Source organism: Pyrgilauda ruficollis, unplaced genomic scaffold (genome assembly GCF_017590135.1).
Source record: "Pyrgilauda ruficollis isolate IOZ18807 unplaced genomic scaffold, ASM1759013v1 scaffold100, whole genome shotgun sequence".
Classification (NCBI taxonomy): Eukaryota; Metazoa; Chordata; class Aves; order Passeriformes; family Passeridae; genus Pyrgilauda; species Pyrgilauda ruficollis.
In genome coordinates this window covers 1,036,253-1,049,040 of record NW_024508102.1, presented here as the reverse complement: position 1 = coordinate 1,049,040, position 12,788 = coordinate 1,036,253, and the positions used below count along the sequence as shown (strand labels likewise).

General features: G+C 52.6%; 1 protein-coding gene across 3 annotated transcripts in view; it reads right to left on the bottom strand.

The window, feature by feature from the left end:
* The window catches only part of PLXNA2 (plexin A2), a 138,929-nt gene that overhangs the window by 42,970 nt on the left and 83,171 nt on the right, over window positions 1-12,788 (bottom strand). For all 3 annotated transcript variants that reach the window (XM_041466980.1, XM_041466974.1, XM_041466988.1), the window contains exons 9-12: window positions 12,453-12,567; window positions 4,909-5,109; window positions 3,146-3,242; window positions 2,130-2,323 (exon numbers count right to left, since the gene is read on the bottom strand). In XM_041466980.1, coding sequence (XP_041322914.1) covers window positions 2,130-2,323; window positions 3,146-3,242; window positions 4,909-5,109; window positions 12,453-12,567 — 607 coding nt within the window. The remainder of the gene's footprint in view (window positions 1-2,129; window positions 2,324-3,145; window positions 3,243-4,908; window positions 5,110-12,452; window positions 12,568-12,788) is intronic.

Genomic DNA, 12,788 nt, shown 5'->3' with positions numbered 1-12,788 from the left:
ATTTCTTTGACTTGACAACTTTCTGCGTGGTTTATGGGGAAGCAAATCTCACTAGAGGCTGTTTTGCTTCCTGTGGCATAACCTTGTGCAGCAGAACAGCACTTGGGCAAGAGAAATTTGGGTTCTGCCCAGTGGCAGGGCAAGGGGAAGGTCCAGGGGAGCCTTTAAGGATCATTTTATCTCTTGGTAGCACAACTAGGAGTTGGAAAACAAAGAGACCAACCAAGCAGGGAAAGGACAGTCTTCCAATCCTTTTTAGTGCTTTCCCATCCCTGCACAACCAGCCGCCAGCTCCACTCTGCCCTGCACAAAACACTGCACAAGAGAAAAACCTGCACGAGAGAAAAACCTGCACGATAGAAACACCTGCATGATAGAAACACCTGCATGAGAGAAACACCTGCATGAGAGAAAAACCTGCATGAGAGAAACACCTGCACGAGAGAAATACCTGCATGAGAGAAACACCTGCACAAGAGAAAAACCTGCACAAGAGAAACACCTGCCCAGCAAAGGTGGTAACACTGCTGGCAGAAGGCCTAAGAAATACCAGAAGTCTGGTAACATCCTTGAGGATGGATGGATGGATGGAGGGATGGATGATGGATGGATGGATGGATGGATGGATGGATGGATGGATGGATGGACCCTCCTCAGCAACATTGTTCTCTGCCAGCCCCACCCAGCCCTGATACAGCAGCTGCTTCCTTCCTCTCCTCCATAAAGGAGGTTGATGCCTCTCTCCCACGGGATCTGAGCCAGTTTAGTTAAACCAGTGTAGAAACTAATTTAATTTCAGAAGAGACTTCCACACTCACTTGGGTTCTGATCCAGCTGGCAGATTTTGGGTGCTGAGCAGCACTGCCAGCAGCACTGGTGTAACAGACAACTCTGATCCTACTGTGTTACACCTTTTGCAGTGTGGATGCACACCCAGGGCAAGGGAGGCGTTTTTGGGGGATTTAATTAACTGAGAAATCCAAACCTTCCTTCATTCCCACCTGACAGGAGTGTCACTCCTCATAGCAGCGTTAACAGAGCGAGTGCAGTTTCACTGCTGAAAATGCTCCTGGGACACATTTTGCATCCCTCAGTGGGCTGAACAGAAATATCAGAACCACCAACTCCAGACTAATTAGCTCCCTGGTTTAATTAGCATTCCCGCTGCAGTCTGTGGCGGTCACTGCAGTGTGGGCGGGGCAGAGGCTGCACACTAAAACTGTCCCAGAAAGTTCCAGAGTGTTTTACCTGTGTTTCTCAGGGCTGGGCAGATTTTGGGACAGCACAGGGGGAGTGTGATAATCACATATCCTCCAAACAGAGAGAGACACAGACTTTCCCAGGATTTTCCTGGGGAAAGCTGTGAGAAAGCTCCGAGAGAGAATTAAAACAATTCTTACCTGCGTGTGCTGCGCCTGTTGTTGCGCACATGAGGAATGTGTTATGGGGATTGTTTACAAAAAGGGATTTCCTGACTGGGCTCTGGTGGTGGTGTTTTGATTCATTGACCAATTGGATCCACATGTGGCTGGCAGGGGCTATGGGTTTTTTTTGGTGGTAGTGTAGAACAGTGCAGTGGTAGTTGTATAATAGTGTATAGTATAGCAGTCTCAAGCTACATCGGGGAAGGTACAGGTTGGATACTAGCAAGAAATTTTTCATTGAAAGAGTAATAAAGCACTGGAATGCTATTCCCAGGGAGGCAGTAGAATCACCATCTCTGGATGTGTTTAAAAAACCACTGGACATGGCACTTGGTGCTCTAGCCTAGTTGAGGTGTTAGGGCATGGGTTGGACTCGATGATCTTAGAGGTCTCTTCCAACCTCATTATTCTGTGATTCAGTGATTCAGTGATTCTGGGATTCAGTGATTCTGGGATTCAGTGATTCTGGGATTCAGTGTTCAGTGACTGTGTGTAGTATATATGTATATATATACATATATATGTAGTATATATGACAGTGTACAGTACAGTAGTATAACACAGTGTAGTGCAGCAGTGTAATACAGTATCCTATGACAGAATAAAGCACCTGATCAGCCTTCTGCCACCACGGAGTCAATGCCATGCCAGTTATTCCCTTTCAGGAGCTCGCTGCCGCAGCAGGGCGGGGCGGGCTGGGCTCACCTCGGTGATGCGCGGGTTGGAGCACTTGACGTTGTGGCTGGACCAGTCGAGCCAGGGCAGGGCGCCGGGGGAGCCGCAGTGGGGCCGCAGGGTGCACTTGGCCTCGCCGCTGCACCAGCCGCACTCGAACTTGGGGTCGGCCTTGAGGCACAGCCCGCAGCTCTCGCGCTGCGCCGCGCACTTGTACAGGTGCACTGCGGGACACGGACGGGGCATCAGCCGGGGAGGGGCTCCTCGGGGGCAGCCGGGGCTGGGGGATTCCCTCGGGGTGCAGACGGGACTGGGGGATTCCCTCAGGGTGCAGCTGGGACTGGGGGATTAACTCGGGGTGCAGCTGGGACTGGGGGTGCAGCTGGGATTGGGAGATTCACCCAGGGTGCAGCCAGAGCTGGGGGATTCCCTCGGGGTGCAGCTGGGACTGGGGGTGCAGCTGGGATTGGGGGATTCACCCAGGGTGCAGCCAGGGCTGGGGGTGCAGCTGGGGCTGGGGGGTTAACTTGGGGTGCAGCTGGGATTCAAGGTATTCCCTTGGGGCACAGCTGGGATTGGGGGATTCCCTTGGGGTAGAGATGGGATTGGGGGATTCCCTTGGGGTAGAGATGGGATTGGGGGATTCCCTTGGGGTAGAGATGGGATTGGGGTATTCACTTGGGGTACAGCTGGCAGCTGGGACTGGGGGATTAACTTGGGGTGCAGCTGGGATTGGGGGATTCACCTGGGGTGCAGCCAGGGTTGGGGGTGCAGCTGGGACTGGGGGATTCCCTGGGGATACATCTGGGATTCAGAGATTCCCTTGGGGTACAGCTGGGATTGGGGGATTCCCTTGGGGTAGAGATGGGATTGGGGTATTCACTTGGGGTACAGCTGGGATTGGGGGATTCCTCAGGACACAGCTGCTCCTGGACTTGCCCAGTCCAGCACAAGCTCAGCTTTGTCTCCCCAAGCCGCAGGTGGATCCCAAATCCAAGGCTCAGCCAACCCAGGCTCAGCCTGAAGCCAGTTCAAGCAGATTTTACCTTTCAGGTTCTCCGGGTTGTCAATGACGAAGTTCCCGTTCCAAACCACGGCAAAGTCCACTGCCAGGTTGCTGATGTCCATCCCATCATAGAGGTACTGCAGGGTAAGATCCAGAGTGAATGCCTGGGGACACAACACTCCCAGACAAAGAGGGTTTTTTTGAGAGAAACCATCTTTATTTTCTGCTTAAAAACATCTGCTGGTGCCTCAGACACCACATTTTTACACTTCATCTCCAGGGTTCTGCTTTGAGTCCCTTCTCCTCATCAGGAGGAGATAATTAAATCAGATCTAGTCCTTGTGAGAGGTAACAGATTAATTATTCCACGTGCAGTGGTTGCTCTCATCACTCAGTCTGGCTTACCAACAGAGCCCCTCCAGTTAACCAGACTGGGACTGCTGCCTTCAGGCTGCTTCTTGCCCACTTTGTGCACCCCAGTGGGACTGGGAGCCCCAAAACCCCACTGCAGAGCTTTGCAGGTGGAACAGGAAACAGCTGAGCAAAAATAGATGGTGCAGAGCCCCAGCCACTGCCTCAGCCTGCTCCAGGATAGCACTGGCCTGAATTATTTTCCTTTTTATGACATCCTGGGGGCCGTGGCTGAGTGAGGCTGGATGCTGCAGCTGAATTCCCAGTGAATGCTGGAATTCCCATTATCACCCCCAGCACTGGCCAGGCCTCACTCTGCTGCTCTCTTTAGGTCAACCAAGAGCTGCTAAAAAGACTTCAGAAGGTGAGTGAGCATTGCCATCCTCTCTGGGAGGAGGGAGTGGTGATTAAAGCAGGGCAGAGTGCTCTGCCTGTCCCTGGGCAGGAGCTGTGCAGTTTTAACTCATGTTTGACTGTACTGGTTCACCCTGCCTGGTTTTAATTAAGCTGGTGTGGAACAAGAAGCTGTGAGTGCAGAATGGCCCTCACGTCCTCCCCCTACCACTTCCTATCAGCCCAACAGCAATAAAAGTGCTTCTCTAATGCTTATAAATCACTCTGGATAGGAAAAGTACTATGTACTATTAATACATTTATTATCCACCAAGCTGCAAGGCCTGAAGACGGCCAGCGATGTATAAATATCCAGCGAAACTTTTAAAAATTCAAAACTTCATTAACAATTTAAGGCCATCTGCACTGAATATTCAAGTGGACCCTGTTGTGCTGCCTAAAACAAACTGACTGTGCCCTTTTTGCCCAGGGCCCTTTTCGAGCACATGGTGAGCAGAGGAAGGGCCACCCTTGTCCCTGCTCGTCCCCCGGCTGTGCAGGGACACTGCAGACCCAAATTCGGATCAGGGCGGGCGTGCCTGCATGTGCCACTCGTGTTTTGGCATCCCAGCAGGGTGGTTTTGGGGTGCCCATGGCGAGGCTGAGCCCTGTCCTGTGGAGGGGATTACCCTGCCCTGCTCCTGTCAGCATCACCCAGTGATTCCCTGCTCTGCTCTCTCCCCTGGCACTTTCCCTCTCCCCCTCCTTCCCTGCTCTCCAGCACCGCTCTATTCATCCAGCCACCGTGACCTGGGATTTGACAGCTCCCCGATAAGGGGTCTGTGATTCTCCTTATCTCCCCGTGTGTGAATTAGCCTGCCTTAACACCTCCTGCATTCCCTCCTCCTCCTCCTCCCCTTGCTGACCCCCCACCAGCAGCCAGGGCACTCCAGACGCGGCATCTCCTCCCCGCGGGCATTTTCCCACCTGGAACCCAGGATTAAAGAGATTTTCCACCCTCCCCAGCGGCTGCTGGGGGCTGCCCAGCGCTGCTCTCACCGAGCTGTTCTGGCACTGCACGCTGGAGCTGTTGAAGCGCAGGGCGGGCACCCTGTGCACGATGCCCTGGATGCTGAGCACGCACTCGTAGCCCCTCTGGCCCGACTGGGGCTGCGGCAGGTTCCTGGCCTTCAGCGTGATGGGCTTCACCTCTCCCACCGGGATCAGGATCTCCTCCGTGGGGAACAGCTGGGGGCAGTCCTGGGAGGCAGGGGGAGAAGGTGGGAGGTCACGGCTGGGGGGTGATGCGTTAGGGTTTGAGCTTTTATGGGTTTTTTGTGTGGTTGTAATCATGCAGTGCTGCAAATCCTGCGAAATTTGGAGTGTGTGACTCCAAACACCACGCGCAGTGTGGGCTGCTGCTCTCCCGTTTTGGTCAGACACAGCAATTCCTCTGCAGGCCTGGGAAGCAAGGACACCTCAGTGTCTCAGGCCCCCAGAGATGTGAACAAAACCGTGACACCTCCCCATCCAAACCATCTGTGACTCTGTGAAACACCATGGCACAGATCTCCAGTTCACAGAATCACAGAATCACAGGATAATGAGGTTGGAAGAGACCTCTAAGATCACTGAGTCCAAGTCAAGTTTGCCCAAGCACAAACTGAATGTGTAAATGAAACCCTGAGATGGACCACAAAAAATGACTTTTCAGCTCCTGGTAACTGTGTGACATCCCTCCCCTGAGATCTCAACATCCCAAACATTATCTCTGCACAACACACAATTTTTTCTCCAATTTCTACACCAGGAACTGCAATACCTCTGACCATCAGCTGTATTTACATTCTGCTCAGCTCTAATTTGCTTTGATCTCATGGAACAAGGTACCTAAGTACCTGTAAGCACCTGACACTGAATGATTAATCCCCAGCTAAAGCAGGAGTTTAGAACAAACACGTCAGTCTCCCTCTGCCAAATCCCAGACTGGCATCCCAAGCCCTTTGCCCTCCAGCCTGGGGATGAAAGGAAATCTTGCTGATGGCAATGCCAGGCAGCCATCCTGCCCAGAATCCTGCGTGTCCAGGGGGAAAATCCCCCTCCCCAAGGCAGGCTCCCCCTGCAGCTCCCTGCCAGGGCCATGGGATGTGTTTCACCACTTTCAAGCGAGCTGTAAATGAGAAACAGATGCTCAGGTCTGGAGGAGCCACTAACTTAAACTGCAGCCTCGTAAACCTTTTTAGTGGCACTTTTCCGTATATATATTTTATTTTATTTCTAACAGGGACTTTCACGGATTAACAGCCAGGAGTGATTTCAAACTCCATCAGCTGTGCTGGGGAGGGAAGGGAGGCTCTTTCCTGCAGAGGAGCGGGTTCACAGGCTGGAAGGGAATGGCATTCCCTGCTTCCCACTGACCCTGGCACCGTGGATCCAGCCCCAGCTCACCACCAGCAAACTCCCTGGATTCACAGCGTTTCCCACCCAGCTCTTCCAAGCTGGCTCTGCACATTCCTTCCTCTCCTGAAGCACTGCTCACCTGTGCCACCTTCCACTCAACACCTGCCTGTAAGGTTTTGATTTCACCTCACAGTCCCATCGAGCTCCAGCAGAGCGGGGCCCAGCCCGGTGGAACGCCCGAGGGCTGGAAGGAAAAGCAACCCAGAGCTGCAGAATCCTTTACTCCATTACAACTGAAAACAAAAAAAAATCTCCACTTGCATCACCAGTGGGAGAACTTCAGTGCACAGTCCTGAAAATAATGAATGTGTTATGGACCATTATCCTTCCTGGCCAGCTCCATCCGTGAGGCGACTGCTAAGGAAAGGCTCCTGCCTTCCCAGGCACGGGAGGGACTCCATCCCCACATCTGCTCCCTGGTGCTGAAAATGCTGGCAGAAAAACTATTCTGCCATCATTAGTGGGGCAAAATAGATTTTTTTTTTCCCATTCCTTTGGTTCCAGTGGAAGGAAAATGTCACGTTGGGGTTGTGGGGAAAGCGAGGCAGGCGCAGGCTGAGGGCGGCCCCTCCGTGCTGGCTGACAGCTGCAGTGATCACACTAATAGGGGATCCACGTTTGGGGATGGGGAGATCTGTAGGAAGATGCCAGACTCCAGCAAAGCCAGGATGCTCGTGGGCAGCCACACTGCTGCGGGCAGTGGCTGCTGAATTTCTCAGCTGAGCGAGAGGAGCTGCGGAGGGCTCGGGTCAGCTCGGACCCTGCACGTCCCCTGGAGCCCCTGCGAGCCATTTCCAGCCCCAGGGAAAGCTCAGCTTTCAGGGATTTTCTTTTCACAATTTGCTTTTTAAATTGCAGCCTCAGTGATGTGCACCCACGGCCCTGCACAGCCACATTCCTGCACCCCAAATCCTGCACAGCCACATCCTTGCACACAAAATCCCTACACAGCCACATCCCTGCACCCTAAATCCTTGAAAATCCATGTCCCTGCACCTGAATCCCTGCACAGCCACATCCCTGCACCCCAAATCCCTGCACAACCACATCCCTGCACCCTAAATCCTGCACAGCCACATCCCTGCACCCTAAATCCCTGAAAATCCATGTCCCTGCACCTGAATCCCTCTACAGCCACATCCCTGCACCCCAAATCCTGCACAGCCACATTCCCCTGGGAAGGGGTTGGCAGCACCAGCCCTGCTGCTGGGCACAGCCACATCCCTGCACCCCAAATCCTGCACAGCCACATCCCTGCACCCCAAATCCTGCACAGCCACATCCTTGCACACAAAATCCCTACACAGCCACATCCCTGCACCCTAAATCCTTGAAAATCCATGTCCCTGCACCTGAATCCCTGCACAGCCACATCCCTGCACCCCAAATCCCTGCACAACCACATCCCTGCACCCTAAATCCTGCACAGCCACATCCCTGCACCCTAAATCCCTGAAAATCCATGTGCCTGCACAACCACATCCCTGCACCCCAAATCCTTGCCTCTGCACCCTAAATCCCTGAAAATCCATGTCCCTGCAGCTGAATCCCTCTACAGCCACATCCCTGCACCCCAAATCCTGCACAGCCACATTCCCCTGGGAAGGGGTTGGCAGCACCAGCCCTGCTGCTGGGCTGAGCTGTGCCTGTGGCCAAGGTCCCTGCTGATGTCCCTGCTGTGTCAGGCTCAGCCTGGGTGCTCCATCCTGGTTTCCTCCCCAGGAAGAGCGAGAAACACCCAGAAAACACCCAGAAAATACCGAGTAAAGGCGGTGGAATACACAGCTTGCTCCATAATCAGTTTACTTTGTTTTTTAATTCATGAGAGGTAAATCCTGCAGCGAGTTAGAAAGGCCATTATTGCCTCCTCTCTCTAAACAAACAGGCAGAATCCTCTCATTATCCTCCTTGACTTCCCTGCGCCAGAATAAACACGGATCAGATCTGCTGGAGGAAGACAAGGCTCCGATGCCTGAGTGGCACAGACTCTCGGGGAATATTCTGCCTGTGAAGTATCAGCACACACAATTTACAAAGACATTTTATGCTTCTCCAACACTTTTTAGCCTCAAAGACTCCAAGGTCTATAAATACCTTAAAGACCCGCGTTGTGCAGCTGTCTCTGGAGCAGAACAGAGCACCCATGGTTATTATTTGTGTTTAACCGAGCAGTTTTAGTAGGTCAAACCTCCTTGCTCTTATTTGGAAAAAAAAATTGCCTAGAAATGGCAGGCAATTCTTCTGACTACGGGATTTAGCCCAAATGGCAGAAAATAGACTGTTTCTGTACTTTTCATCTTCAAAAAACCCCCGCAAACTCTCCACAAATGTTAACTTGCTGCACGTTATTTGAAAGTTATAAACATAACCCAAACTGGCACGTGAATGTAAACCCCTGGCTCACAGTTGTGTTCCAAATGATATAAATTACAGTCCCTGTCACTCATGGAAACACATTATCCTTCATTTATGCCACTGGAAAGGAGAGCAGCCCCTGTTCCTTGGAAACCAGACATGAAAGGAAGGCAGCTGGAGCCCAGCCTGGTGAATTCCTTCCCCACACCATTAGCCCTGAGCTGGGGCACGTGCTGTAACCTGGGTCTTCTCCATCACTTTGGGAGGCAGGGGGATATTTACGGCCACGGAGGGAACCTTTCCCTCCTGTAAACAACCCTTTGTGTGCCAGAGGTGAGCCAGGAGCTGCACAGGGACGGGTTCCAGCAGGAACATCTCCCTCTGCTCCTGCAGCCCTTCCCTCCTGGCTCCTTCCCTCTGAGCGCCAAACATCCACAGCACGGGTGATAAAAGCACAGCCACGGCTCAGAGCTGAGGGAATTCTGCTGAAACCGGGCTTTTTGTTCCTATTTCAGGCAAAGGCATCTCCCCAAAGTCAGGTGTGACCCTGCAAAGTCATTGGCTGGCTTTGGTGGCCTGAGATGTGGCTCTGAGTCACCTCCAGCACATCTCAGCTCTGCGGGGATGGGGATTGGCAGGACGGGCTGGTTTGGTTTTGTTTCCTTCAAGGCACATCAAGCAGCACTCAGCACCCAAGGGCACAGCCAGGGGCAAGGGCGTTGCCACAAAATCAGTGGGAATTATTCAAAGGAGGCCCAAGGGCACTGAAATCCCCGAATCTGAAACTCTCTGTCCCCAGATCAGCGTCCCCCTGTGGAAATGGCATTATCAGCACATGCTGGACATCAAAGAGGGACGGGCTCTCACATTCTGGGGAGCTAAGAGGATTTATTTGGTTCTAGCTCTCCTCTGGGATGGGGTGGAAGGATGTTTATGAATCCACGTTCCTCCTCATCTGGAAGCTTCAGACATTTAGAGAGAGACATCATAAAACCTCACACACACACACAAACCAAACCACATCAGGCACATTAAAATGGCATCACTGGCTTGATCTGGGGTTTTGTAAAGTGGGACAATCAGTGCTCCACACCCAGGAGAAATCTCTTGGAGAAATCCTGATTTAGTGGGGACAAGGTCTGAGCAGGCACCTTCTGCTGACAGTGAAGACTCTGACCAGGAAAAGGATGGGAAAATAATTGCTTCTCTAATAATTAACTCCTAAAGAATTGGCTGCCTGGAAAGGGAGACCTCAGAGGAGTTGGGTTCCCCCATCTCAGAAATTCCCACGAGAGGGAGAACATCAGGAGCAGCCAGCTCTGTCCTGCAGGATCCCTCTGCTGTAAAGGCTGTGAAATATCTGTATTCAATGATCCCCAAACCACATTTCCACTTTTCCTAAAGCACCCACCCACCTCTGGGGCTCCCTCTGCACCCCCACATCTGTCCCTGGGCTCTGCCCTTGGATCTGAGCCAACAGTTCCTGTTGGAGGGCAGGACGAGGGATGAGAAGAGCTCCTGGGCTGTGTTTCCAGAGCAGGCAGGGCAGGAGGGCAGCACTCAGCTCGGGCAGTGGGGACAGAGCCTGGCAAGGAGCAAGAGCTCAGCTCATGGAGAGGGAATTTCTCTCCCCCAGATCCTCCTGAAGTGGCTGAGGCTTTGAGCCCTCGTTCCTCCTCCAGACAGACAACTCCTGGGAGCATCAAAGGGAGCTCGTTACACATCCAATCCCACGGGGACGCCAGCTCTGATGGGCCAGGAGTAAAAGGGAATATTCAAGATATTTTCCCTTGAATTAAATATAAAGATGCGAGCAAATTTGCAGGCCCGTGTGAACACGTGTGTAAACCTTACGTAAGGAGAGGCACAGGGGACTGAAAGTAGGGCACAGGCACGGAGATCCCCCGCTCCAAACACCACTGGCTCTGCTGGGGAGGGAGCCAGGGTAAGCACAAACAATTTCCTAATACATCAGGCCGTGACACAATGGGAACATTGTGATCTGAATTGGTTTAGGAGAGGAAACTCTCCATGAGGCATTTACTTATTTCTGTGTTAGTGAAGAGCCCAGAGCGAAGGCATTATCACCATGCTGCGTGTGAAGAGGAAATTCTTTGCTCTTAAAAAAAGCACACTCATTTATTTGGGGTGGTTTTGCCTGTGCTCAGAGGTCTGGGGAAGAAATGACTTGTATCATTATCATCAGCCCTCATCAAAGCTAATCACAGGAAGGTGTGAGGTGTCACAAAACACCCCTTGGTAAGAAACAACCTCTGCAAGATGAAGACTGAGGAAGTTCTTTGGAGACACAGCAGCCCTGTGATCCCAGCAGGAACTTGCAGGGACACCAACTGCTCCACTCTCTCATCTGTGTGATCTCAGGCAAGTCCTGGGTGCTCCCAGGAGGAAAACAGAGATCATGGGATCGTCCTCCTTTAGCAGGGACCTGTCAGACACTCTGGGGCTGGGGACCCAGAGAAGAGAGAGCTCCAACTGTGCAGCCTGGGAGGACAGGGATGATTGGAGTGTGGAGGAGAAACCACTCACTCAGGAGGATTTTGCTTTCTCTTGACATGGTGAAATGAAGTTTCTTGGCTTTGAACTGGATGCAGAAAGCTTTTGGTTTGCTCCTGGGGTGGAAGCTTCTCCCTGGGCATCCGTTCCCATCCCAGGCACGCTGCCCATCCTTGGCTTTGCAGATCCCACCAGGTCCTTACACACACAGCTCAGAAATCACTCTGCCCTTTACCTCTGGACCTCCTGGCAGCATTGCAGCCAGGGAGACACAAGAGTGGAGTTTACTCCTGGTTTAACAGCAACCTGGCTAAACCTCCAGTCAGTCCTTTTTGACAACTCAGTGTTTGCAGCACTGACTGATCTCTCCTGTTCTTCTCCATCTCCATCACTCACGGACAAGGATTTCTCTGGATATTGGCACACCTTCCTCTCTTTCCTTTTTTTCTTATTTGTAGCTGTCCTCACTGCTGCCTTTCCCACTTCCCAGGACTCTCAGGATTTCCAGAGCATCTTTTAAACCGTTCTTCCCTTGCAGCTTTAGGACCTGCACTCATTTCAGGTGCTACAAAGCTGTTTGTAGGAACATTGAGGGCAAAGACCAGGACCCTGCCAGCACCAGGACCCCGTGAAGAGAAGCAGGCAGGGGATCAGGCAGGACAAGGAGTGCAGAAACCCCAGACCAAGAGCAATGCTCAATTTGTGCTAACAACCCCCTTTCCTCCACGGATCCCTCTGCCCTGGGACACACAGGAGAGCTGGCAGAGCCATTCACGGGCTGTGCCTTTCCAAGTGTTAAAAGCATTTTTGGATTGGAGCCCCACACACCTTTTATGAGCTGCTAAGAGAGATGGCTCCGGGTCTGGAACCCAAACCAAGCTCCCTTTTCCAAAATCTGGGGCTGTGCTCTTTGGTAATTCCCTTTTTCATCAGCCACAGTCGGGCTGTGCCATAAATCCCAGCCCTGCCAACACCAGGCACTGAGCAGCCCAGCCAGAGCTGCTCAGAGTGCTGGGGCTGAGGAGTCTCTGGGACCCCCGGGGGAAAACACGACAGCAATTACTGTAATTAATGAACCTGGGCATTCCCACACAGCAGGGGAGGGCTCAGCTCTGTGCTCAGGTCCAGAGCAGCGCTTCAGTGCCACCAACACTGCCCTGCTTTAAAGCTGCACTTTTGGACAGCAGAGAGACCCACAAACCTCACACCAACACGGGCTGTGCTGCTTGTGGCACGGAAAAGCAAAGGACAGAGGGAGGAACGGCAGCTGGTACCTCGGAGACGTTGATCCTCCCCTCCTGGAAGGAGCAGGTGGTGGGGTCGTGGGTGCACAGGTTGCGGTACTTGCACCAGTGGCAGCGGAAGGCACTGTTCACACAGGACAGGCACCTGCAGGGAAAGGAGGGGTTAGCACAGGGCTCAGCGCCTTGCCAGGGCTGCAGCCATCTGCAGGCCTTGCCAGAAATCCAGCCTTCCTGGGAAAAGAATTTCTTTGGCTGGGGGGTGGTTTTGATAGAGCAAGAAGGAAGAAAGGGGTTTGGGAGAACACACACGCTCAAAAGACAGACTCGGGGCAGCCTCGCAGCTTATTCCAGAGTAAAATGCAAGCT